Source organism: Oncorhynchus mykiss, chromosome 11, assembly GCF_013265735.2.
Source record: "Oncorhynchus mykiss isolate Arlee chromosome 11, USDA_OmykA_1.1, whole genome shotgun sequence".
NCBI lineage: Eukaryota > Metazoa > Chordata > Actinopteri > Salmoniformes > Salmonidae > Oncorhynchus > Oncorhynchus mykiss.
Window position 1 is genome coordinate 855,344 of NC_048575.1, and position 25,280 is coordinate 880,623.

General features: G+C 48.2%; 1 protein-coding gene across 4 annotated transcripts in view; it reads left to right on the plus strand.

Moving 5' to 3' along the window:
• The window catches only part of LOC110535150 (cytoplasmic protein NCK1-like), a 117,040-nt gene extending 112,852 nt beyond the window's left edge, over positions 1 to 4,188 (plus strand). For all 4 annotated transcript variants that reach the window (XM_036934650.1, XM_036934649.1, XM_036934648.1 and 1 more), the window contains 2 exons: positions 336 to 1,090; positions 3,486 to 4,188. In XM_036934650.1, coding sequence (XP_036790545.1) covers positions 336 to 1,090; positions 3,486 to 3,686 — 956 coding nt within the window. In that variant the 3' untranslated portion in view covers positions 3,687 to 4,188. The remainder of the gene's footprint in view (positions 1 to 335; positions 1,091 to 3,485) is intronic.
• The last annotated feature ends 21,092 nt before the right edge of the window (positions 4,189 to 25,280 follow it).

Here is a 25,280-nt window from a genome sequence, read left to right on the forward strand (position 1 = left end):
TGAGGAAGCGTAGGGGGTGTTGCGCATGCTAATAGCGCGCATACTGTATGAGAACCAATCAAAAAGTCTGTCTGATTTGAAATAACCTCCCCTTTTACAAGCCTGAGATACCAGACCAGTAAACCAGAGGCCACCAATATAGAGATTGTTCAGCCTGGCTAGCTACTCCACCTACTGAGGGGAAACACTGGCATATAGCATTTATTGTTATATTACCGATCACACAGGTATCAGAATGACTCTTTATAAGAGCTCAGGGTGTATGGTCTAACAGACCATAATATAACTGTCTGAATACCCTCTCAGTAACAACCTTTCCTGGTGTTTCCCAACAGGCATTGGGAAGGTGAAGCGGAAAACGGGGATGCGTGACACTGCCTCCAACGCAGACGCTGACATGTACTCCGACAACGGCGAGCGCCTGTACGACCTCAACCTGCCGGCGCTCGTCAAGTTCAGCTACACCGCCGAGCGGGAGGACGAGCTCTCGTTGGTCAAGGGCACCCACGTTATCGTCATGGAGAAGTGTAGCGACGGCTGGTGGCGTGGGGGGTACCAGGGGCGTTCCGGGTGGTTCCCCTCCAACTACGTGACAGAGGACGCAGACGGGACAGCGGGGGGAGGAGGTTTGGGAGACCCGGCAGGGTCGCTGACGGAGAAGCTAGCGGCAGTAGTTCACAGTGTGTCTAACGGGAACCGGGTACTCCACACGGTGCAGGCGCTGTACCCTTTCAGCTCGGGGAACGACGAGGAGCTCAACTTTGAGAAGGGAGAGGTGATGGAGGTGGTAGAGAAACCAGACAACGACCCTGAGTGGTGGAAGTGCCGTAAAGCAGATGGACAGCTGGGACTAGTGCCTAAGAACTACGTCACTGTGCTGCCTCCCCAGCAGGACTCTACTACCCAGAATGCCTCACTGGGCCCCGCGGGGCCGCCCACGCCCGACTGTGACTACATCTCTCCGGCCACGGTGGGGCGGTTTGCTGGGAAGCCGTGGTACTATGGCAAGGTGACGCGTCATCAGGCAGAGGTGGCTCTCAACCAGAGAGGAGTGGAGGGAGACTTCCTCATCAGAGACTCTGAGTCATCGGTGAGTCCTGACTGCTATCTATAACTCCATCTATACATCCGTCTGTAGAGAGCTGTACATCCATCTGTAGAGAGCTATACATCCGTCTGTAGAGAGCTGTACAGCCATCTGTAGAGAGCTATACATCCGTCTGTAAAGAGCTGTACAGCCATCTGTAGAGAGCTCTACATCCGTCTGTAGAGAGCTGTACAGCCATCAATAGAGCTACATACATACATTAATCTATAGAGAGCTATACAGCCATCTGTAGAGAACTATACAGCCATCTGTAGAGAACTATACAGCCATCTGTAGAGAGCTATACAGCCATCTGTAGAGAGCTATACAGCCATCTGTAGAGAGCTATACAGCCATCTGTAGAGAACTATACAGCCATCTGTAGAGAACTATACAGCCATCTGTAGAGAACTATACAGCCATCTATAGAGAGCTATACAGCCATCTGTAGAGAACTATACAGCCATCTGTAGAGAACTATACAGCCATCTATAGAGAACTATACAGCCATCTATAGAGAACTATACAGCCATCTATAGAGAGCTATACAGCCATCTATAGAGAGCTATACAGCCATCTGTAGAGAACTATACAGCCATCTGTAGAGAACTATACAGCCATCTATAGAGAGCTATACAGCCATCTGTAGAGAACTATACAGCCATCTGTAGAGAGCTATACAGCCATCTGTTGAGAGCTATACAGCCATCTGTAGCGAGCTATACAGCCACCTGTAGAGAACTATACAGCCATCTATAGAGAGCTATACAGCCATCTGTAGAGAGCTATACAGCCATCTGTAGAGAGCTATACAGCCATCTATAGAGAACTATACAGCCATCTATAGAGAACTATACAGCCATCTGTAGAGAACTATACAGCCATCTGTAGAGAACTATACAGCCATCTGTAGAGAACTATACAGCCATCTGTAGAGAACTATACAGCCATCTGTAGAGAACTATACAGCCATATGTAGAGAACTATACAGCCATATGTAGAAAACTATACAGCCATCTGTAGAGAACTATACAGCCATCTGTAGAGAACTATACAGCCATCTGTAGAGAACTATACAGCCATCTGTAGAGAACTATACAGCCATCTGTAGAGAGCTATACAGCCATCTGTAGAGAGCTATACAGCCATCTGTAGAGAGCTATACAGCCATCTGTAGAGAGCTATACAGCCATCTGTAGAGAGCTATACAGCCATCTGTAGAGAGCTATACAGCCATCTGTAGAGAGCTATACAGCCATCTATAGAGATATACAGCCATCTGTAGAGCTATACATTAATCTATAGAGAGCTATACATTCATCTATAGAGAACTATACAGCCACCTGTAACTCAGTGTAGACTTCCTCATCAGAGACATCCCACACTCATCTAGAAGGTCTAGAGCAAACGATAGGTCATCTCTTCCATCTGTTTATCTCAACGTTTGAGTTGCCGTCTGTCTTTACGTCTACAGCTCCATTACTACTCTGTCATGATCCTGACAGTTCAGCCTGTCTGCTGCCATCATTCCTGCATTGTGTTGACCTGAGGTGGTTAGTGTAATGTTGCTGTAGAGCTGTCAGCGGTTAGAGAGGGTGGAGGTATTAGTGGTGACATAAGGACTGTAGGAACAATGTCTCAGAGCTGGGGATTCATTTCATATCGCAGGATGATTAACAACATCCCAGCTGAGCCCTGTGTTTTAACTGTCTGCTCAGTTTACAGCTTTTATTGACCCCCTCTCTTCTCTCTCTCCCTCTTCGTTCCCTCTCTCCTCTCCCTCTTCTCTCTCTGTCTCCACCCTCTCTTCTCTCTCTTTCTGTTTCTCTCCCCCCTCTTTTCTCTCTCCCTCTTCCCTCCCTTCCTTCCCTCTCTCCTCTCCCTCTTCTCTCTCTGTCTCCACCCTCCCTTCTCTCCCTCTTCTCTCTTTCTGTTTCTCTACCCCCTCTTCTCTCTCTCCCTCCCCTCTTCTCTCTCTCCCTCCCCTCTTCTCTCTCTCCCTCTTCCCTCCCTACCTTCTCTCCTCTCCCTCTTCTCTCTCTGTCTCCACCCTCTCTTCTCTCTCTCCCTATTCCCTCCCTTCCTCCCCTCCCTTCCTTCACTCTCACCTCTCCCTCTTCTCTCTCTGTCTCCACCCTCCCTTCTCTCCCTCTTCTCTTTCTTTCTGTTTCTCCCCCCCTCCCTCTTTTCTCTCTCCCTCTTCCCCCCCTCCCTCTTCTCTCTCGCTCTCTTCCTCCCCTCCCTCCCTCTTTCTCCCTCCCCTCCCTCCCTCTGTCTGTTTCTCTCTCCCCCTCCCTCCCTGTCTACTCTCCTCCCTCTTTCTCTCTCTTTATGTTTCTCTGTCTCCCCCTCCCTTCTCTCTCTCTCTCCCACCCTTCCCCTGCTTTCCACCCACCAGCCCAGTGATTTCTCCATCTCTCTGAAGGCCCAGGGGAAGAACAAGCATTTCAAGGTTCAGTTGAAGGATGGTTTGTACTGCATTGGCCAGAGGAAGTTCAGTTCTCTGGAGGACTTGGTGGATCACTACAAGAAGGCTCCCATCTTCACCAGCGAGCAGGGAGACAAGCTCTACCTGGTTAAGGCCCTGGCTGCCTCTTGATCACACACTCTTAAACACACACACACACACACACTGACAAACTTTTACACATCACAAGGACTTCCTATGAGCCGGGAGCCGTGATCATTCCATTAGGAAAGGGGGAGGAAGAGAGAAGTGGAGAGGGAGAAAAGGACATTGGACTCTCCTTTATGTAAATCATCCTATCTTACCCAGATCATGCGTTTACTTCTTCTAGGTCATAATGCCATCTTCTAGATATAGGCTGTTTCTGTTTATAATATATATATATATATATTATTTTAAGTTTCTTTAAAAAAAAAAAAAGGTGATGTTTTGAACTCAAACAACAAGGAGTCGTAGTGATGAGGCGGTTTGGTCGTTGGTCGACGATCCAGAATGTAGCCTAGCTACACATTTCAACAGACTTGTTGTGTCGTTGTCGGTCTTAACTCTTTCAACGTCGTACAACAACTGATATGTGGTGGACAATAATCAGACTTCTCCTAACTGCTCAACCTAAATAAAAATGATTAAGTGACCAAAGTTTATTGATTGGTTTAATTTCACCCATCATAGTTATTGATACACTACATGTACAGCAGGATGTGGACGCCCCTTCATATTAGTGGATTTGGATATTTCAGACACACCCGTTGCTGACAGGTGTATAAAATCGAGCACACCGCCATGCAATCTCCATAGACAAACACTGGCAGTAGAATGAAGAGCTCAGTGACTTTCAACGTGGCACCGCCACCTTTCCAACCAGTCAGTTCATCAAATGTCTGCCCTGCTAGAGCTGCCCCGGTCAACTGTATTAATGAATGAATGTAATGTTATTTTTGTGTCAAATAGCCAATTGGCAACCCATCCCTTATGGGATTAATTCACACATTACAATAATTCACTGTGGTAATTAAATGATCATTCTTCCGGCGTTCTGCAACAGTAAATAAGGTTATCCAAACCAGAATTACAGAGCAGTAAAATACTATACCTACAGTATGTGCTGTTATTTTGAAGTGGAATCGGCTAGGAGCAACAACGGCTCAGCCGCGACGTGGTAGGCCACACAAGTTCACAGAACGGGAGCACCAAGCGCGTTACAATGGTCTGTCCTCGGTTCCAACACTACCGAGTTCCAAACTGCCTCTGGAAGCAACGTCAGCACAAAAACTGTTCGTCGGGAGCTTCATGAAATGGGTTTCCATGGCCGAGCAGCCGCTCACAAGCCGAAGATCACCATGCACAATGCCAAGCGTCAGCTGGAGTGGTGTAAAGCTCACCGCCATTGGACTCTGGAGCAGTGATAACGTGTTCTCTGGAGTGATGAATCACACTACACCAATCTGGTAGTCTAATGGATGAATCTGGGTTTGGCGGATGCCAGGAGAACGCTACCTCCCCACATGCATAGTGCCAACTGTACAATTTGGTGGAGGAGGAACAATAGTCTGGGGCTGTTTTTCATGGTTCAGGCCCCTTAGTTCCAGTGAAGGGAAATCTTAACGCTACAGCAAACAATGACATTCTAGATGATTCTGTGCTTCCAACTTTGTGACTACAGTTGGGGGAAGGACCTTTCCTGTTTCAGCATGACAATACCCCCGTGTTGTTGGAGGATGATTTGGGTTATGGGGGGGGAGGCCCTTTCCTGTTTCAGCGTAACAATGCCCCCGTGTTGTTGGAGGATGATTTGGGTTATGGGGGGGGGGCCTTTCCTGTTTCAGCGTGACAATGACCCCGTGTTGTTGGAGGATGATTTGGGTTATGGGGGGGGGCCCCTTTCCTGTTTCAGCGTGACAATGCCCCCGTGTTGTTGGAGGATGATTTGGGTTATGGGGGGGAGGCCCTTTACTGTTTCAGCATGACAATGCCCCCGTGTTGTTGGAGGATGATTTGGGTTATGGGGGGGGGGGGGGCTTTCCTGTTTCAGCGTGACAATGCCCCCGTGTTGTTGGAGGAGAGGAGAGGATTTGTTTCTGGAGCTCTGCTCTCCTCTCTGTTCTGTCTAGTTGAGGTCAGAGGTTAAGGGTTCAGTGAGCTACCTAGCCAGCCAACAGCAGTGATATGGTCTGGGGGTTCAGTGAGATACCTAGCCAACCAACAGCAGTGATATGGTCTTGGGGTTCAGTGAGCTACCTAGCCAGCCAACAGCAGTGATATGGTCTGGGGGTTCAGTGAGATACCTAGCCAGCCAACAGCAGTGATATGGTCTGGGGGTTCAGTGAGATACCTAGCCAGCCAACAACGGTAAAGATTCAGAAGGCTGGTTCCTGGTTCAGGCTGCAATGGCGTGATGATGTCTTCTCCAGCTGGGGTGAGTTGGACCGGACAGAGGGAAGATGAATGGGGAATTCCGAGGAGAGGAGGAATGGAAAATGACCCAATAAAACAAAGAGCAGAAAGAATAAAGAGCTAGAGAGGATGGAAGGGAACAGGAGGAGAGGAGGGAATGGGAGAGGAGAGGAGGGAACAAGAGGAGAGGAGGGAATGGGAGAGGAGAGGAGGGAATGGGAGAGGAGAGGAGGGAACAAGAGGAGAGGAGGGAACGAGAGGAGAGGAGGGGAGGAGAGGTGGGAACAAGAGAGGAGAGGAGGGAACAAGAGAGGAGAGGAGGGAACAAGAGGAAACAAACAGGAGGAGAGAACAAACAGAAGGAGAGAACAAACAGGAGGAGGGAACAAACAGGAGGGACCAAGAGGAGGGAACAAGAGGGAACAAGAGAGGAGAGGAGGGAACAGGAGAGGAGGGAACAAGAGAGGAGAGGAGGGAACAAGAGAGGAGGGGAGGGAACAAGAGAGGAGGGGAGGGAACAAGAGAGGAGGGGAGGGAACAAGAGAGGAGGGGAGGGAACAAGAGAGGAGGGGAGGGAACAAGAGAGGAGAGTAGGGAACAAGAGAGGAGGGGAGGGAACAAGAGAGGAGGAGAGGGAACAGGAGAGGAGGAGAGGGAACAGGAGGGGAGGGAACAGGAGAGGAGGGGAGGGAACATGAGGAGGGAACAAGAGAGGAGAGTAGGGAACAAGAGAGGAGGGGAGGGAACAAGAGAGGAGGGGAGGGAACAGGAGGGGAGGGAACAGGAGAGGAGGGGAGGGAACAGGAGAGGAGGGGAGGGAACAAGAGGAGGGAACAAGAGAGGAGAGGAGAGGAGGGAACAGGAGAGGAGGGAACAAGAGAGGAGAGGAGGGAACAGGAGGAGGGAACAGTAGGAGGGAACAGGAGGAGGGAACAAGAGAGGAGAGGAGAGGAGGGAACAGGAGAGGAGAGGAGGGAACAGGAGAGGAGGGAACAAGAGAGGAGAGGAGGGAACAGGAGAGGAGGGAACAAGAGAGGAGAGGAGGGAACAGGAGAGGAGGGAACAAGAGAGGAGAGGAGGGAACAAGAGAGGAGAGGAGGGAACAATAGAAGGGAGGAGGGAACAATAGAGGAGGGGAGGGAACAGGAGGGGAGGGAACAGGAGAGGAGGGAACAGGAGGGGAGGGAACAGGAGAGGAGGGGAGGGAACAGGAGAGGAGGGGAGGGAACAGGAGAGGAAGGGAGGGAACATGAGGGACCAGGAGGGGAGGGAACAGGAGAGGAGAGGAGGGACCAGGAGGGGAGGGAACAAGAGAGGAGAGGAGGGAACAAGAGAGGAGAGGAGGGAACAAGAGAGGAGAGGAGGGAACAAGAGAGGAGAGGAGGGAACGAGAGAGGAGGGAACAAGAGAGGAGAAGAGGGAACAAGAGAGGAGAGGAGGGAACAAGAGAGGAGAGGAGGGAACAAGAGAGGAGAGGAGGGAACAAGAGAGGAGAGGAGGGAACAAGAGAGAAGAGGAGGGGAGGGAACAGGAGGATGGGAGGAAACAGGAGGATGGGAGGAAACAGGAGGATGGGAGGGGAGGGGACAGGAGAGGAGGGGAGGGGACAGGAGGGGAGAGGAGGGAACAGGAAATGAGGGAACAGGAGAGGAGGGGAGGGAACAGGAGAGGAGGGTGGGGACGGGAGAGGAGGGGGGAGAACAGGAGAGGAGGGGGGAGAACAGGAGAGGAGGGGAGGGAACAGGAGGGGGGGGGAACAGGATAGGAGGAAACAAGAGAGGAGGGGAGAGAACAGGAGGGGATGGAACAGGAGGGGGGGGGACAGGAGAGGAGGGAACAGGAGAGGAGGGAACAGGAGAGGAGGGAACAGGAGAGGAGGGAACGGGAGAGGAGAGAACAGGAGAGGAGAGGAGGGAACATGAGGGACCAGAAGGGGAGGGAACAGGACAGGAGAGGGAAGAAGAGGTGGGGAGAAAGTTGGAGAGGTAGGGAAGAAGAGGTGGGGAGAAAGTTGGAGAGGTAGGGGCGAGAGAGAGAGGGGAAAGGGGTGTGGTTGTCTGGAGAGGGGCGGAGTTGTCTGGAGAGGGGCGGAGTTGTGTGGAGAGAGGTCGTAGTTGTCTGGAGAGGGGCGTAGTTGTCTGGAGAGAGGTCGTGGTTGTCTGGAGAGGGGCGTGGTTGTCTGGAGAGGGGCGTAGTTGTCTGGAGAGGGGCGTAGTTGTCTGGAGAGAGGTCGTAGTTGTCTGGAGAGGGGCGGAGTTGTCTGGAGAGGGGCGTGGTTGTCTGGAGAGGGGCGTAGTTGTCTGGAGAGGGGCGTAGTTGTCTGGAGAGAGGTCGTAGTTGTCTGGAGAGGGGCGGAGTTGTCTGGAGAGGGGCGGAGTTGTCTGGAGAGGGGCGGAGTTGTCTGGAGAGGGTACAGGGAGTTTTGGGTTACAGACCATCTACAAAAGCCTCGTCTTTCATAAGAAGTTTCCTCCCTGTGCGTTGCCTCCCTGTGCGTTGCCTCCCTGTGCGTTGCCTCCCTATGCGTTGCCTCCCTGTGCGTTGCCTCCCTGTGCGTTGCCTCCCTGTGCGTTGCCTCCCTATGCGTTGCCTCCCTGTGCGTTGCCTCCCTGTGCGTTGCCTCCCTATGCGTTGCCTCCCTGTGCGTTGCCTCTCTGTCTTCAGTGTGATACAACATTGTCTTGAAAAGTGACAACTAACTCTGTACGTAGATTTAAAGAATGACCCGGACGTTTAACTTCAATGCTTAGGCTGGTCCCAGGTCTGTCTGCTATCATGCCAAAAAATGACCATAGGAGATGGCAAGACGGCACAACCAGAGGTTTAGTGTCCCTCGTGCCACTCCGTCCGTCCGTCCGTCCCCTGTGCTTCCCTCTAGCCTGTCATAGCAGTGTATTATCGGTTCCGTGCGGTTCTGATTTGGTAGAGATCTTGATGATGTCCTCAACACGGCGCTTCTCTGAACTTCCTCTTACATCAGACAGATCGCTGCATCTCTGTCAACAAAAAATATGCCATGCTAAATACTGTGTGGTTTGTATCAAGTGACCTTAAACTCCAGCTGATGATCAACATGCGTCCCAAATGGTTCACTATTCCCTACATAGTGCACTACTTTAGACCCTATTCCCTATATAGTGCACTACTTTAGACCCTATTCCCTATATGGTGCACTACTTTAGACCGGGCCCCATTGGAGTTTGGTCAAAAGTAGTGATCCAAAAGGAAAACATGCTCCTCGATCCTACTGCTCCTCGATCTACTGCTCCTCGAGCTACTGCTCCTCGATCCGACTGCCCCTTGATCTACTGCTCCTCGAGCTACTGCTCCTCGATCCTACTGCTCCTCGATAACACTGCTCCTCGATCCTACTGCTCCTCGATCCTACTGCTCCTCGATCCTACTGCTCCTCGAGATGTTTTGTGGATACAAGCCTCGATCTACTGCTCAGCTTGGCAGTGCTAGAACATTCACCAACCCCAGTGGGATGACAGCTATCAATGACACAGCCACACTGGTATGTGTATAATCCTCTCCCTTCATTTATAAAAATGTCTTTCATATTTCAATACTGATGTAAAAGTATTCACTTTTCTGGTTGGTTGGTTGAGCCACTTCAATGTATTTTAAATGTTCCAATAGAATTGTCTTTCTGTCTCCCTGTATGTTACAGGGCCAATGCCCACCAATGGAGACTGCCCTATAGGGTTGGGGTTCATTCAGGAAGTCAAATTAAATTCCAAATCAATCATTTAAAAAACACACATTTATGTTCAATAATTTCTTTATTAACTGAAAATGAAACTGTATTTATTTAATTCTGTTTTTTTTTTACATTTTTGAATTTGAAATTCAAATAGCTTCGTAACTTCAATTCAAATGGAGCCCAACCCTGTAGCATGAGCAGAGCCTTACTACTGTAAAGATCCAGTTTAAAATCTGCTTCAAAACACCAAATGTCGTCATCATCAACAGAGTCCGGTATCAACTCCAACTTTACAATTTATATTTTTTTGTTCTTCAGAGTTAGTTTGTTAAAACTGCTTCTGAATGGGCATTTATTGTATTTTCTAGCAAGGTTTACTTGAATTGGATGTGTCTGAGGATACTGTATAAACTGAGGTGGACTTGGTGGGAGGGTGTGTGTGTGTATGGGAGGGTGTGTGTGTATGGGAGGGTGTGTGTGTGTATGGGAGGGTGTGTGTCTGTGTGTATGGGAGGGTGTGTGTGTGTATGGGAGGGTGTGTGTGTGTGTATGGGAGGGTGTGTGTGTGTGTATGGGAGGGTGTGTGTCTGTGTGTATGGGAGGGTGTGTGTGTGTGTATGGGAGGGTGTGTGTCTGTGTGTATGGGAGGGTGTGTGTGTGTGTGTGTGTATATGGGAGGGTGTGTGTGTGTGTGTATGGGAGGGTGTGTGTGTGTGTATGGGAGGGTGTGTGTGTGTGTGTGTATGGGAGGGTGGTGTGTGTGTGTGTGTGTGGGAGGGTGTGTGTGTGTGTGTGTGGGAGGGTGTGTGTGTGTGTGGGGGAGGGTGTGTGTGTGTGTGTGGGGGAGGGTGTGTGTGTGTGTGTGTGGGAGGGTGTGTGTACGGGAGAGGGTGTGTGTACGGGAGGGGTGTGTGTATGTGGGGTGTGTGTGGGAGGGTGTGTGTGCATGGGGGGGGGGTGTAAGGGAGGGTATATGTGTGTGTATGGGAGGGTGTGTGTGTGTGTGTGTGTGTGTGTGTGTGTACAGTATGTGAGAGAGCGATATGATACAGACAGTAGAGTGGACTGGGATGTGCTGTGAAAAGTAATGATTTATACAGTTTATGGAGAGGATCTTGTAATATTTTAAGGAGTTTATTAGGCTGTAAACCTCACATCTAAACATCCCCAATGTCTCCTTTATGTCAAGTGGCTAATAAACAAAATGTTTTAAAACATTGTATATGTTCCTGTTTGTGTCATTTCAATGTTGACACACTAAGTATATTTGTCATTCAGTCTTTCGTAGTGGGGGGTACCAAACACAGCTACACAACACTACAGAACAATATAGTTGTTGACCTGTGTTATTGTTGTCCTGTTGTCCTGCAGTTTTGTCCTGTTGTCCTGTGGTATTGTTGTCCTGCGGTATTGTTGTCCTGCGGTATTGTTGTCCTGTTGTCCTGCAGTTTTGTCCTGTTGTCCTGCGGTATTGTTGACCTGTCGTATTGTTGTCCAGCAATATTGTTGTCCTGTGGTTTTGTCGTCCTGTGGTTTTGTTGTCCTGTGGTTTTGTGGTATTGTTGTCCTGTTGTCCTGTGATATTGTTGTCCTGCGTTATTGTTGTCCTGTTGTCCTGCGGTATTGTTGTCCTGTTGTCCTGTGGTATTGTTTTCCTGTTGTCCTGCGGTTTTGTGGTATTGTTGTCCTGTTGTCCTGTGATATTGTTGTCCTGCGTTATTGTTGTCCTGTTGTCCTGCGGTTTTGTTGTCCTGTTGTCCTGCGGTATTGTTGTCCTGTTGTCCTGCGGTATTGTTGTCCTGTTGTCCTGTGGTATTGTTGTCCTGTTGTCCTGCGGTTTTGTTGTCCTGCGGTATTGTTGTCCTGTTGTCCTGCGGTATTGTTGTCCTGTTGTCCTGCGGTATTGTTGTCCTGTTGTCCTGTGGTTTTGTTGTCCTGCGTTATTGTTGTCCTGTTGTCCTGCGGTATTGTTGTCCTGTTGTCCTGTGGTATTGTTGTCCTGTTGTCCTGCATTATTGTTGTCCTGCTTTATTGTTGTCCTGTTGTCCTGCGGTATTGTTGTCCTGTTGTCCTGCGGTATTGTTGTCCTGTGGTATTGTTGTCCTGTTGTCCTGAGGTTTTGTTGTCCTGCGGTTTTGTTGTCCTGTTGTCCTGCGGTTTTGTTGTCCTGTTGTCCTGCGGTTTTGTTGTCCTGTTGTCCTGCGTTATTGTTGTCCTGCGGTATTGTTGTCCTGTTGTCCTGTGGTATTGTTGTCCTGTTGTCCTGCGTTATTGTTGTCCTGCGGTATTGTTGTCCTGTTGTCCTGTGGTATTGTTGTCCTGTTGTCCTGCGTTATTGTTGTCCTGCGGTATTATTGTCCTGTTGTCCTGTGGTATTGTTGTCCTGTTGTCCTGCGTTATTGTTGTCCTGTTGTCCTGTTGTCCTGTTGTCCTGTTGTCCTGTGGTATTGTTGTCCTGTTGTCCTGCGTTATTGTTGTCCTGTTGTCCTGTTGTCCTGTTGTCCTGTGGTTTTGTTGTCCTGCTTTATTGTTGTCCTGTTGTCCTGTTGTCCTGTGGTATTGTTGTCCTGTTGTCCTGCGGTTTTGTTGTCCTGCTTTATTGTTGTCCTGTTGTCCTGTTGTCCTGTGGTATTGTTGTCCTGTTGTCCTGTTGTCCTGTGGTATTGTTGTCCTGTTGTCCTGTTGTCCTGTGGTATTGTTGTCCTGTTGTCCTGCGTTATTGTTGTCCTGTTGTCCTGTTGTCCTGCGTTATTGTTGTCCTGTTGTCCTGTTGTCCTGTGGTATTGTTGTCCTGCGTTATTGTTGTCCTGTTGTCCTGTTGTCCTGTGGTATTGTTGTCCTGTTGTCCTGCGGTATTGTTGTCCTGTTGTCCTGTTGTCCTGCGTTATTGTTGTCCTGTGGTATTGTTGTCCTGTTGTCCTGCGGTATTGTTGTCCTGTTGTCCTGTTGTCCTGTGGTATTGTTGTCCTGTTGTCCTGTTGTCCTGCGGTATTGTTGTCCTGTTTTCCTGTTGTCCTGCGTTATTGTTGTCCTGTGGTATTGTTGTCCTGTTGTCCTGCTTTATTGTTGTCCTGTTGTCCTGTTGTCCTGCGTTATTGTTGTCCTGTGGTATTGTTGTCCTGTGGTATTGTTGTCCTGTGGTATTGTTGTCCTGCGGTTTTGTTGTCCTGTTGTCCTGTGGTATTGTTGTCCTGTTGTCCTGTTGTCCTGTTGTCCTGTTGTCCTGTTGTCCTGCGTTATTGTTGTCCTGTTGTCCTGCGGTTTTGTTGTCCTGCTTTATTGTTGTCCTGTTGTCCTGTTGTCATGCGGTTTTGTTGTCCTGTTGTCCTGCGTTATTGTTGTCCTGTTGTCCTGCGGTTTTGTTGTCCTGTTGTCCTGCGTTATTGTTGTCCTGTTGTCCTGCGGTTTTGTTGTCCTGCTTTATTGTTGTCCTGTTGTCCTGTTGTCATGCGGTTTTGTTGTCCTGTTGTCCTGCGTTATTGTTGTCCTGTTGTCCTGCGGTTTTGTTGTCCTGTTGTCCTGCGTTATTGTTGTCCTGTTGTCCTGCGGTTTTGTTGTCCTGTTGTCCTGCGTTATTGTTGTCCTGTTGTCCTGCGGTTTTGTTGTCCTGTTGTCCTGCGTTATTGTTGTCCTGTTGTCCTGCGGTTTTGTTGTCCTGCTTTATTGTTGTCCTGTTGTCCTGTTGTCCTGTGGTTTTGTTGTCCTGTTGTCCTGTTGTCCTGTTGTCCTGTTGTCCTGCGGTTTTGTTGTCCTGCGTTATTGTTGTCCTGTTGTCCTGCGGTTTTGTTGTCCTGCTTTATTGTTGTCCTGTTGTCCTGTTGTCATGCGGTTTTGTTGTCCTGTTGTCCTGCGTTATTGTTGTCCTGTTGTCCTGCGGTTTTGTTGTCCTGTTGTCCTGCGTTATTGTTGTCCTGTTGTCCTGCGGTTTTGTTGTCCTGCTTTATTGTTGTCCTGTTGTCCTGTTGTCATGCGGTTTTGTTGTCCTGTTGTCCTGCGTTATTGTTGTCCTGTTGTCCTGCGGTTTTGTTGTCCTGTTGTCCTGCGTTATTGTTGTCCTGTTGTCCTGCGGTTTTGTTGTCCTGTTGTCCTGCGTTATTGTTGTCCTGTTGTCCTGCGGTTTTGTTGTCCTGTTGTCCTGCGTTATTGTTGTCCTGTTGTCCTGCGGTTTTGTTGTCCTGCTTTATTGTTGTCCTGTTGTCCTGTTGTCCTGTGGTTTTGTTGTCCTGTTGTCCTGTTGTCCTGTTGTCCTGCGGTTTTGTTGTCCTGCGTTATTGTTGTCCTTTTGTCCTGCGGTATTGTTGTCCTGTTGTCCTGCGGTATTGTTGTCCTGTTGTCCTGTTGTCCTGCGGTTTTGTTGTCCTGCGTTATTGTTGTCCTGCAGTATTGTTGTCCTGTTGTCCTGCGGTATTGTTGTCCTGTTGTCCTGCGGTATTGTTGTCCTGTTGTCCTGCGGTATTGTTGTCCTGTTGTCCTGTTGTCCTGCGGTTTTGTTGTCCTGTGTTATTGTTGTCCTGTTGTCCTGCGGTATTGTTGTCCTGTTGTCCTGCGGTATTGTTGTCCTGTTGTCCTGTTGTCCTGCGGTTTTGTTGTCCTGCGTTATTGTTGTCCTGCAGTATTGTTGTCCTGTTGTCCTGCGGTATTGTTGTCCTGTTGTCCTGCGGTATTGTTGTCCTGTTGTCCTGTGGTATTGTTGTCCTGCGGTTTTGTGGTCCTGTTTTCCTGTGGTATTGTTGTCCTGCGGTTTTGTTGTCCTGTTTTCCTGTGGTATTGTTGTCCTGTTGTCCTGCGGTTTTGTTGTCCTGCGTTATTGTTGTCCTGCGGTTTTGTTGTCCTGTTGTCCTGCGGTTTTGTTGTCCTGTTGTCCTGCGGTATTGTTGTCCTGTGGTTTTGTTGTCCTGCGGTTTTGTTGTCCTGTTGTCCTGCGGTATTGTTGTCCTGTGGTTTTGTTGTCCTGCGGTTTTGTTGTCCTGTTGTCATGCGGTTTTGTTGTCCTGTTGTCCTGCGGTATTGTTGTCCTGTTGTCCTGCGTTATTGTTGTCCTGTTGTCCTGTTGTCCTGTGGTATTGTTGTCCTGCGGTTTTGTTGTCCTGTTGTCCTGCGTTATTGTTGTCCTGTTGTCCTGCGGTTTTGTTGTCCTGTTGTCCTGCGGTTTTGTTGTCCTGTTGTCCTGCGTTATTGTTGTCCTGTTGTCCTGTTGTCCTGTGGTATTGTTGTCCTGTTGTCCTGTTGTCCTGCGGTTTTGTTGTCCTGCGTTATTGTTGTCCTGTTGTCCTGCGGTTTTGTTGTCCTGTTGTCCTGCGGTTTTGTTGTCCTGTTGTCCTGCGTTATTGTTGTCCTGTTGTCCTGTGGTATTGTTGTCCTGTTGTCCTGTGGTATTGTTGTCCTGCGGTTTTGTTGTCCTGCTTTATTGTTGTCCTGTTGTCCTGTGGTATTGTTGTCCTGTTGTCCTGCGGTTTTGTTGTCCTGTTGTCCTGTGGTATTGTTGTCCTGTTGTCCTGCGGTTTTGTTGTCCTGCTTTATTGTTGTCCTGTTGTCCTGTTGTCCTGTTGTCCTGTGGTTTTGTTGTCCTGCGGTTTTGTTGTCCTGCGTTATTGTTGTCCTGTTGTCCTGCGGTATTGTTGTCCTGTTGTCCTGCGTTATTGTTGTCCTGTTGTCCTGCGTTATTGTTGTCCTGTTGTCCTGCGGTATTGTTGTCCTGTTGTCCTGTGGTATTGTTGTCCTGCGGTTTTGTTGTCCTGCGTTATTGTTGTCCTGCAGTATTGTTGTCCTGTTGTCCTGCGGTATTGTTGTCCTGTTATCCTGCGGTATTGTTGTCCTGTTGTCCTGTGGTATTGTTGTCCTGTTGTCCTGTGGTATTGTTGTCCTGTTGTCCTGTTGTCCTGTTGTCCTGTTGTCCTGTTGTCCTGTTGTCCTGTTGTCCTGCGTTATTGTTGTCCTGTTGTCCTGCGGTTTTGTTGTCCTGCTTTATTGTTGTCCTGTTGTCCTGTTGTCATGCGGTTTTGTTGTCCTGTTGTCCTGCGTTATTGTTGTCCTGTTGTCCTGCGGTTTTGTTGTCCTGTTGTCCTGCGGTTTTGTTGTCCTGTTGTCCTGCGTTATTGTTGTCCTGTTGTCCTGCGGTTTTGTTGTCCTGTTGTCCTGTGGTATTGTTGTCCTGTTGTCCTGTTGTCCTGTTGTCCTGCGTTATTGTTGTCCTGTTGTCCTGCGGTTTTGTTGTCCTGCTTTATTGTTGTCCTGTTGTCCTGTTGTCATGCGGTTTTGTTGTCCTGTTGTCCTGCGTTATTGTTGTCCTGTTGTCCTGCGGTTTTGTTGTCCTGTTGTCCTGCGTTATTGTTGTCCTGTTGTCCTGCGGTTTTGTTGTCCTGCTTTATTGTTGTCCTGTTGTCCTGCTTTATTGTTGTCCTGTTGTCCTGTTGTCCTGTTGTCCTGTGGTTTTGTTGTCCTGTTGTCCTGTTGTCCTGTTGTCCTGCGGTTTTGTTGTCCTGCGTTATTGTTGTCCTGTTGTCCTGCGGTATTGTTGTCCTGTTGTCCTGCGGTATTGTTGTCCTGTTGTCCTGTTGTCCTGCGGTTTTGTTGTCCTGCGTTATTGTTGTCCTGCAGTATTGTTGTCCTGTTGTCCTGCGGTATTGTTGTCCTGTTGTCCTGCGGTATTGTTGTCCTGTTGTCCTGCGGTATTGTTGTCCTGTTGTCCTGTTGTCCTGCGGTTTTGTTGTCCTGCGTTATTGTTGTCCTGTTGTCCTGCGGTATTGTTGTCCTGTTGTCCTGCGGTATTGTTGTCCTGTTGTCCTGTTGTCCTGCGGTTTTGTTGTCCTGCGTTATTGTTGTCCTGCAGTATTGTTGTCCTGTTGTCCTGCGGTATTGTTGTCCTGTTGTCCTGCGGTATTGTTGTCCTGTTGTCCTGTGGTATTGTTGTCCTGCGGTTTTGTGGTCCTGTTTTCCTGTGGTATTGTTGTCCTGCGGTTTTGTTGTCCTGTTTTCCTGTGGTATTGTTGTCCTGTTGTCCTGCGGTTTTGTTGTCCTGCGTTATTGTTGTCCTGCGGTTTTGTTGTCCTGTTGTCCTGCGGTTTTGTTGTCCTGTTGTCCTGCGGTATTGTTGTCCTGTGGTTTTGTTGTCCTGCGGTTTTGTTGTCCTGTTGTCCTGCGGTATTGTTGTCCTGTGGTTTTGTTGTCCTGCGGTTTTGTTGTCCTGTTGTCATGCGGTTTTGTTGTCCTGTTGTCCTGCGGTATTGTTGTCCTGTTGTCCTGCGTTATTGTTGTCCTGTTGTCCTGTGGTATTGTTGTCCTGCGGTTTTGTTGTCCTGTTGTCCTGCGTTATTGTTGTCCTGTTGTCCTGCGGTTTTGTTGTCCTGTTGTCCTGCGGTTTTGTTGTCCTGTTGTCCTGCGTTACTGTTGTCCTGTGGTATTGTTGTCCTGTTGTCCTGTGGTATTGTTGTCCTGTTGTCCTGTGGTATTGTTGTCCTGTTGTCCTGCGTTATTGTTGTCCTGTTGTCCTGCGGTTTTGTTGTCCTGCTTTATTGTTGTCCTGTTGTCCTGCGGTTTTGTTGTCCTGTTGTCCTGTGGTATTGTTGTCCTGTTGTCCTGCGGTTTTGTTGTCCTGCTTTATTGTTGTCCTGTTGTCCTGCTTTATTGTTGTCCTGTTGTCCTGTTGTCCTGTTGTCCTGTGGTTTTGTTGTCCTGCGGTTTTGTTGTCCTGCGTTATTGTTGTCCTGTTGTCCTGCGGTATTGTTGTCCTGTTGTCCTGCGTTATTGTTGTCCTGTTGTCCTGCGTTATTGTTGTCCTGTTGTCCTGCGGTATTGTTGTCCTGTTGTCCTGTGGTATTGTTGTCCTGCGGTTTTGTTGTCCTGCGTTATTGTTGTCCTGCAGTATTGTTGTCCTGTTGTCCTGCGGTATTGTTGTCCTGTTGTCCTGCGGTATTGTTGTCCTGTTGTCCTGTGGTATTGTTGTCCTGTTGTCCTGTGGTATTGTTGTCCTGCGGTTTTGTGGTCCTGTTGTCCTGTGGTATTGTTGTCCTGTTGTCCTGCAGTATTGTTGTCCTGTTGTCCTGCGGTATTGTTGTCCTGTTGTCCTGCGGTATTGTTGTCCTGTTGTCCTGTGGTATTGTTGTCCTGTTGTCCTGTGGTATTGTTGTCCTGCGGTTTTGTGGTCCTGTTGTCCTGCGGTATTGTTGTCCTGTTGTCCTGCGGTATTGTTGTCCTGTTGTCCTGTGGTATTGTTGTCCTGTTGTCCTGTGGTATTGTTGTCCTGCGGTTTTGTGGTCCTGTTTTCCTGTGGTATTGTTGTCCTGCGGTTTTGTTGTCCTGTTTTCCTGTGGTATTGTTGTCCTGTGGTATTGTTGTCCTGTTGTCCTGTGGTATTGTTGTCCTGCGGTTTTGTTGTCCTGTTGTCCTGCGGTTTTGTTGTCCTGTTGTCCTGCGGTTTTGTTGTCCTGCGTTATTGTTGTCCTGCGGTTTTGTTGTCCTGTTGTCCTGCGGTATTGTTGTCCTGTGGTTTTGTTGTCCTGTGGTTTTGTTGTCCTGTTGTCCTGCGGTTTTGTTGTCCTGCGTTATTGTTGTCCTGCGGTTTTGTTGTCCTGCGGTATTGTTGTCCTGTTGTCCTGTGGTTTTGTTGTCCTGTTGTCCTGCGGTATTGTTGTCCTGTTGTCCTGCGGTTTTGTTGTCCTGTGGTTTTGTTGTCCTGCGGTATTGTTGTCCTGTTGTCCTGTGGTTTTGTTGTCCTGTTGTCCTGTGGTTTTGTTGTCCTGTTGTCCTGCGGTATTGTTGTCCTGTTGTCCTGCGGTTTTGTTGTCCTGTTGTCCTGCGGTATTGTTGTCCTGTTGTCCTGCGGTTTTGTTGTCCTGTGGTTTTGTTGTCCTGTTGTCCTGCGGTATTGTTGTCCTGTTGTCCTGCGGTTTTGTTGTCCTGCGGTTTTGTTGTCCTGTTGTCCTGCGGTATTGTTGTCCTGTTGTCCTGCGGTTTTGTTGTCCTGTGGTTTTGTTGTCCTGCAGTATTGTTGTCCTGCGGTATTGTTGTCCTGTGGTTTTGTTGTCCTGTTGTCCTGCGGTATTGTTGTCCTGCGGTATTGTTGTCCTGCGGTTTTGTTGTCCTGCGGTTTTGTTGTCCTGTTGTCCTGCGGTATTGTTGTCCTGTGGTTTTGTTGTCCTGCGGTTTTGTTGTCCTGTTGTCCTGCGGTATTGTTGTCCTGTGGTTTTGTTGTCCTGCGGTTTTGTTGTCCTGTTGTCATGCGGTTTTGTTGTCCTGTTGTCCTGCGGTATTGTTGTCCTGTGGTTTTGTTGTCATGCGGTTTTGTTGTCCTGTTGTCCTGTGGTTTTGTTGTCCTGTGGTTTTGTTGTCCTGCGGTTTTGTTGTCCTGTTGTCATGCGGTTTTGTTGTCCTGTTGTCCTGCGGTATTGTTGTCCTGTTGTCCTGTGGTTTTGTTGTCCTGCGGTTTTGTTGTCCTGTTGTCCTGCGGTATTGTTGTCCTGTTGTCCTGTGGTTTTGTTGTCCTGTGGTTTTGTTGTCCTGCGGTATTGTTGTCCTGTTGTCCTGCGGTATTGTTGTCCTGTTGTCCTGCGGTTTTGTTGTCCTGTTGTCCTGCGGTTTTGTTGTCCTGCGTTATTGTTGTCCTGCGGTTTTGTTGTCCTGTTGTCCTGCGGTTTTGTTGTCCTGTTGTCCTGCGGTATTGTTGTCCTGTGGTTTTGTTGTCCTGCGGTTTTGTTGTCCTGTTGTCCTGCGGTATTGTTGTCCTGTGGTTTTGTTGTCCTGCGGTTTTGTTGTCCTGTTGTCATGCGGTTTTGTTGTCCTGTTGTCCTGCGGTATTGTTGTCCTGTGGTTTTGTTGTCATGCGGTTTTGTTGTCCTGTTGTCCTGTGGTTTTGTTGTCCTGTGGTTTTGTTGTCCTGCGGTTTTGTTGTCCTGTTGTCATGCGGTTTTGTTGTCCTGTTGTCCTGCGGTATTGTTGTCCTGTTGTCCTGTGGTTTTGTTGTCCTGCGGTTTTGTTGTCCTGTTGTCCTGCGGTATTGTTGTCCTGTTGTCCTGTGGTTTTGTTGTCCTGTGGTTTTGTTGTCCTGCGGTATTGTTGTCCTGTTGTCCTGCGGTATTGTTGTCCTGTTGTCCTGCGGTATTGTTGTCCTGTTGTCCTGTTGTCCTGTGGTATTGTTGTCCTGTTGTCCTGTGGTATTGTTGTCCTGTTGTCCTGTGGTATTGTTGTCCTGTTGTCCTGCGGTATTGTTGTCCTCTTGTCCTGTGGTTTTGTTGTCCTGTTGTCCTGCGGTTTTGTTGTCCTGTTGTCCTGCGGTTTTGTTGTCCTGTTGTCCTGCGGTTTTGTTGTCCTGTTGTCCTGCGGTATTGTTGTCCTGTTGTCCTGCGGTTTTGTTGTCCTGTTGTCCTGTGGTTTTGTTGTCCTGTGGTTTTGTTGTCCTGCGGTTTTGTTGTCCTGTTGTCCTGTTGTCCTGTGGTTTTGTTGTCCTGTTGTCCTGTTGTCCTGTGGTTTTGTTGTCCTGTTGTCCTGTGGTTTTGTTGTCCTGTTGTCCTGTTGTCCTGTGGTTTTGTTGTCCTGTTGTCCTGTGGTTTTGTTGTCCTGTTGTCCTGTGGTTTTGTTGTCCTGTTGTCCTGTTGTCCTGTGGTTTTGTTGTCCTGTTGTCCTGTGGTTTTGTTGTCCTGTTGTCCTGTGGTTTTGTTGTCCTGTTGTCCTGTTGTCCTGTGGTTTTGTTGTCCTGTTGTCCTGTTGTCCTGTGGTTTTGTTGTCCTGTTGTCCTGTTGTCCTGTGGTTTTGTTGTCCTGCGGTTTTGTTGTCCTGTTGTCCTGCGGTTTTGTTGTCCTGTGGTTTTGTTGTCCTGCGGTTTTGTTGTCCTGTTGTCCTGTTGTCCTGTGGTTTTGTTGTCCTGTTGTCCTGTTGTCCTGTGGTTTTGTTGTCCTGTGGTTTTGTTGTCCTGCGGTTTTGTTGTCCTGTGGTTTTGTTGTCCTGTTGTCCTGTGGTTTTGTTGTCCTGTTGTCCTGTGGTTTTGTTGTCCTGTTGTCCTGTGGTTTTGTTGTCCTGTTGTCCTGCGGTATTGTTGTCCTGTTGTCCTGTGGTTTTGTTGTCCTGTGGTATTGTTGTCCTGTTGTCCTGTGGTATTGTTGTCCTGTGGTATTGTTGTCCTGTTGTCCTGCGGTATTGTTGTCCTGTGGTATTGTTGTCCTGTTGTCCTGTGGTATTGTTGTCCTGTGGTATTGTTGTCCTGTTGTCCTGTGGTATTGTTGTCCTGTGGTATTGTTGTCCTGTTGTCCTGCGGTATTGTTGTCCTGTTGTATTGTTGTCCTGTGGTATTGTTGTCCTGTTGTCCTGTGGTATTGTTGTCCTGTTGTCCTGCGGTATTGTTGTCCTGCGGTATTGTTGTCCCTTTGTATTGTTGTCCTGTGGTATTGTTGTCCTGTTGTCCTGTGGTATTGTTGTCCTGTTGTCCTGCGGTATTGTTGTCCTGTGGTATTGTTGTCCTGTTGTCCTGCGGTATTGTTGTCCTGCGGTATTGTTGTCCTGTTGTCCTGCGGTTTTGTTGTCCTGTTGTCCTGAGGTTTTGTTGTCCTGCGGTTTTGTTGTCCTGTTGTCCTGTGGTTTTGTTGTCCTGCAGTTTTGTTGTCCTGTTTTCCTGTGGTATTGTTGTCCTGTTGTCCTGTGGTATTGTTGTCCTGCGGTTTTGTTGTCCTGTTTTCCTGTGGTATTGTTGTCCTGTTGTCCTGTGGTATTGTTGTCCTGTTGTCCTGTGGTATTGTTGTCCTGCGGTTTTGTTGTCTTGCGGTTTTGTTGTCCTGCGGTTTTGTTGTCCTGTTGTCCTGCGGTTTTGTTGTCCTGTTGTCCTGCGGTTTTGTTGTCCTTTTGTCCTGCGGTTTTGTTGTCCTGTTGTCCTGCGGTTTTGTTGTCCTGTTGTCCTGCGGTTTTGTTGTCCTGTTGTCCTGCGGTTTTGTTGTCCTGTTGTCCTGTGGAATTGTTTGTATGAAGATGTCGGCTATCGTCAGTTCTGCCCATGCTGACTTTATCCATTGTGAAAGCAGTGAAGTGGTTTTGGGGCAAACATCTGCAGGGCTGTGTGGCTCCGTTGGAATGACAGATATCATTAATACATATATAGTGTAAGGCCTACATCAAGTCTGCAATCAATGGAGGATTATGAACAAGATGGCACTGACAGACATGGTCGCCTGGTTCCTGGCTCCTAAGAAACTTTGTAATATATATTTGGTTATATCTCATATTATTAGTTTTATAGATGGAAATCACTTTTGAAATTTAGAGCAACGGTAACTCACCAGCATTTCGACCAGAAATATGACTTTCCTAAATTGGATCCTTTGTTCAAGGCAATTCTACTTATCCCAGAGGCTGCTCAAGATGCCGCATGTTGACAAGAGGTATTCGGAGTGGACTTCTAGTCTGACTCAGGAGGCGTGCACACCATCCACCGCTTCCGAGTATATTACTCGCTAATGTTCAGTCTCTGGACAATAAAGTAGACGAGCTCAGGGCGAGGATCTTCTTCTAGAGAGACGACTGTAACATATTCTGTTTCACAGAATCATGGCTCTCTCCAGATGTACTGTCCCTGTCCATACAGCCAGCAGGGTTCTCAGTCCATCGCGCAGACAGGAATAAAGAACTCTCTGGGAAGAAGAAAGGTGGTAGTGTATGTTTCATGATTAACTACTCATGGTGTGATTGTGGTAATGTACAGTAACTCATGTCCTTTTGTTCACCTGACCTAGAATATCTCACAATGAAATGCCGACCGTATTACCTCCCGAGAGATTTCTCTTCGGTTATAGCCACTGCCGTGTATATTCCACCTAAAGCCGACACCATGAAGTCTCTCAAGGAACTACACTTGACTTTGTGCCAACGGGAAACCACATATGCGACTCACTACCTGGATATGTAGCAACATTTACATTTCTGTTTTTTTACATTGGATAAAAGTAGAGACTCAGAGCTACAAAATGGTATATCATACACTATATTTGTGGAAACATTGGGAAAATAATTCTGCTTTGAAAGTTGATCAACTTGTAAATTCCCTTTTGAGAAAACCGTCTTTCAATGGTTTGTTACTACCACTGGAGAGCCCTTCTGTGTCTACACCCATCCGGCATTGTTCACACCCTCTTCAGTCTTAGCCCCACCCATCTCTTTAAGGGTTGATCCAAGCGTTCTGTACTAACTTGCCAGCTACAATACTTCTAGACATCTGAGACAGAACAGCTCACTGAACATTACTCGCTCTGTGGTTCCGCGTTCAGAGCGCACACTGGACGCTCTAGCCAATAAGTAGGATTGTTCTGACCTCACAACTACAGTCAAGCACCCAAGCTAACTGGCTAACATTGGCTAGCTACTTCCAGACACATAATGAGAAAACACCCCACTCTGACCATTTTACTCGCCCTAGCAGAGCTGGTTAGGCAGTTGTCATGTTATCCAGAGCGTTGGTGACTGAAACTGTACTGCTGGCAGCAATTGAATTACCCTTTGTTGGCAATGTTACCTGACACAGGACATATTTAACGGGCGTTCAAAAATTATAGCTAGATGGGTAAACAATGAATCCCAAAGCATGACGTAACGTTAGTTAGCGAGCCAGCTAGCTGACAGTACACTTTCACTTGAAATGAAAATACTTTGTCAAAATTAGAGTGTAGTCGTTTGCTAAGACATGTAGCTAGCTAGCTAGCAAAACAATGGACCATAATCACGACTCATGACGTCACTACCCTGCATGAATCTGCAGGTAACTAACCACCAGGTTATATGGCTATAACTAGTCAAACAAATGTGTCTGAGAGATGAAGAATAAGATCATACACATAAGGTTAGATAGCGACCCAGCCAGCTAACATTAGATAACTAACAGTACACTTGAAATGAAACCACAAAATTAGAAACGTGTAATATCTGAAAATCTTACCAGTATACCTCATGGTTGGACGTGTCTGTCTGATACGTGGTTGCCTTAGTTTGACAGTGTAATCCAGACTGGTGGTGGTTTCTCCATCTCCATAGCGATCACAGTGGAATTCCACTGATTTCAAAACTCGGTCCTCCAGATAGTGGAGAGCATACACAACGTTAGCTAGCGAGCCAGTCAGCTAATGTTAGCTAGCGAGCCAGTCAGCTAACGAGCCAGTCAGCTAATGTTAGCTAGCGAGCCAGTCAGCTAACGAGCCAGTCAGCTAATGTTAGCTAGCGAGCCAGTCAGCTAACGAGCCAGTCAGCTAATGTTAGCTAGCTAACAGTACACTTTAAATTGACATTAGGTTTATGCAGTTTTACAATAAAACAAATGTAAATGCTACTTTCGACACGATTACCTTTATGGTAGACCAATCCAAACTCATCTCTAGGCATGTCCAGCCCACTCATTATCTCATGCAATCATGGCTAGTGTAAAGGCTGCTCACTTTTTCTGTGGCTAGGCCTGTAATTTAAAAAATTGTATTCGTATTTACAGATGGCATACAAGTCTGATATTAAGGCACATGTTAGAGTTTCTGCCCCCCCAAAAATGCATTTTGATAAAAACAAATATTATTATTAAATACTTTTTTCTTTACATAATTGAATGTGCTGACAACAAAATCACACAAAAATTATCAACGGAAATCAAATTTATCAACCCATGGAGGTCTGGATTTGGAGTCACACAAAATTAAAGTGGAAAACCACACTACAGGCTGATCCAACTTTGATGTAATGTCCTTAAAACAAGTCAAAATGAGGCTCAGTAGTGTGTGTGGCCTCCACGTGCCTGTATGACCTCCCTACAACGCCTGGGCATGCTCCTGATGAGGTGGCGGATGGTCTCCTGAGAGATCTCCTCCCAGACCTGGACTAAAGCATCCGCCAACTCCTGGACAGTCTGTGGTGCAATGGAGCTGTCCCAGATGTGCTCAATTGGATTCAGGTCTGGGGAACGGGTGGGCAAGTCCATAGCATCAATGCCTTCCTCTTGCAGGAACTGCTGACACACTCCAGCCACATGAGGTCGAGCATTGTCTTGCATTAGGAGGAACCCAGGGTCAACCGCACCAGCATATGGTCTCACAAGGGGTCTGAGGATCTCATCTCGATACCTAATGGCAGTCAGGCTACCTCTGGCGAGCATATGGAGGGCTGTGCGGCCCCCCAAAGAAATGCCACCCCACACCATGACTGACCCACCGCCAAACCGGTCATGCTGAAGGATGTTGCAGGCAGCAGAACGTTCTCCACGGCGTCTCCAGACTCTGTCACGTCTGTCACATGTGCTCAGTGTGAACCTGCTTTCATCTGTGAAGAGCACAGGGCGCCAGTGGCGTATTTGCCAATCTTGGTGTTCTCTGGCAAATGCCACCTGTGGACGTCGGGCCCTCATACCACCCTCATGGAGTCTGTGAGGGTACCACCCTCATGCACATTTGTGGCCTGCTGGAGGTCATTTTGCAAGGCTCTGGCAGTGCTCCTACTGCTCCTCCTTGCACAAAGGCGGAGGTAGCGGTCCTGCTGCTGGGTTGTTGCCCTCCTACGGCCTCCTCCACGTCTCCTGATGTACTGGCCTGTCTCCTGGTAGCGCCTCCATGCTCTGGACACTACGCTGACAGACACAGCAAACCTTCTTGCCACAGCTTACATTGATGTGCTATCCTGGA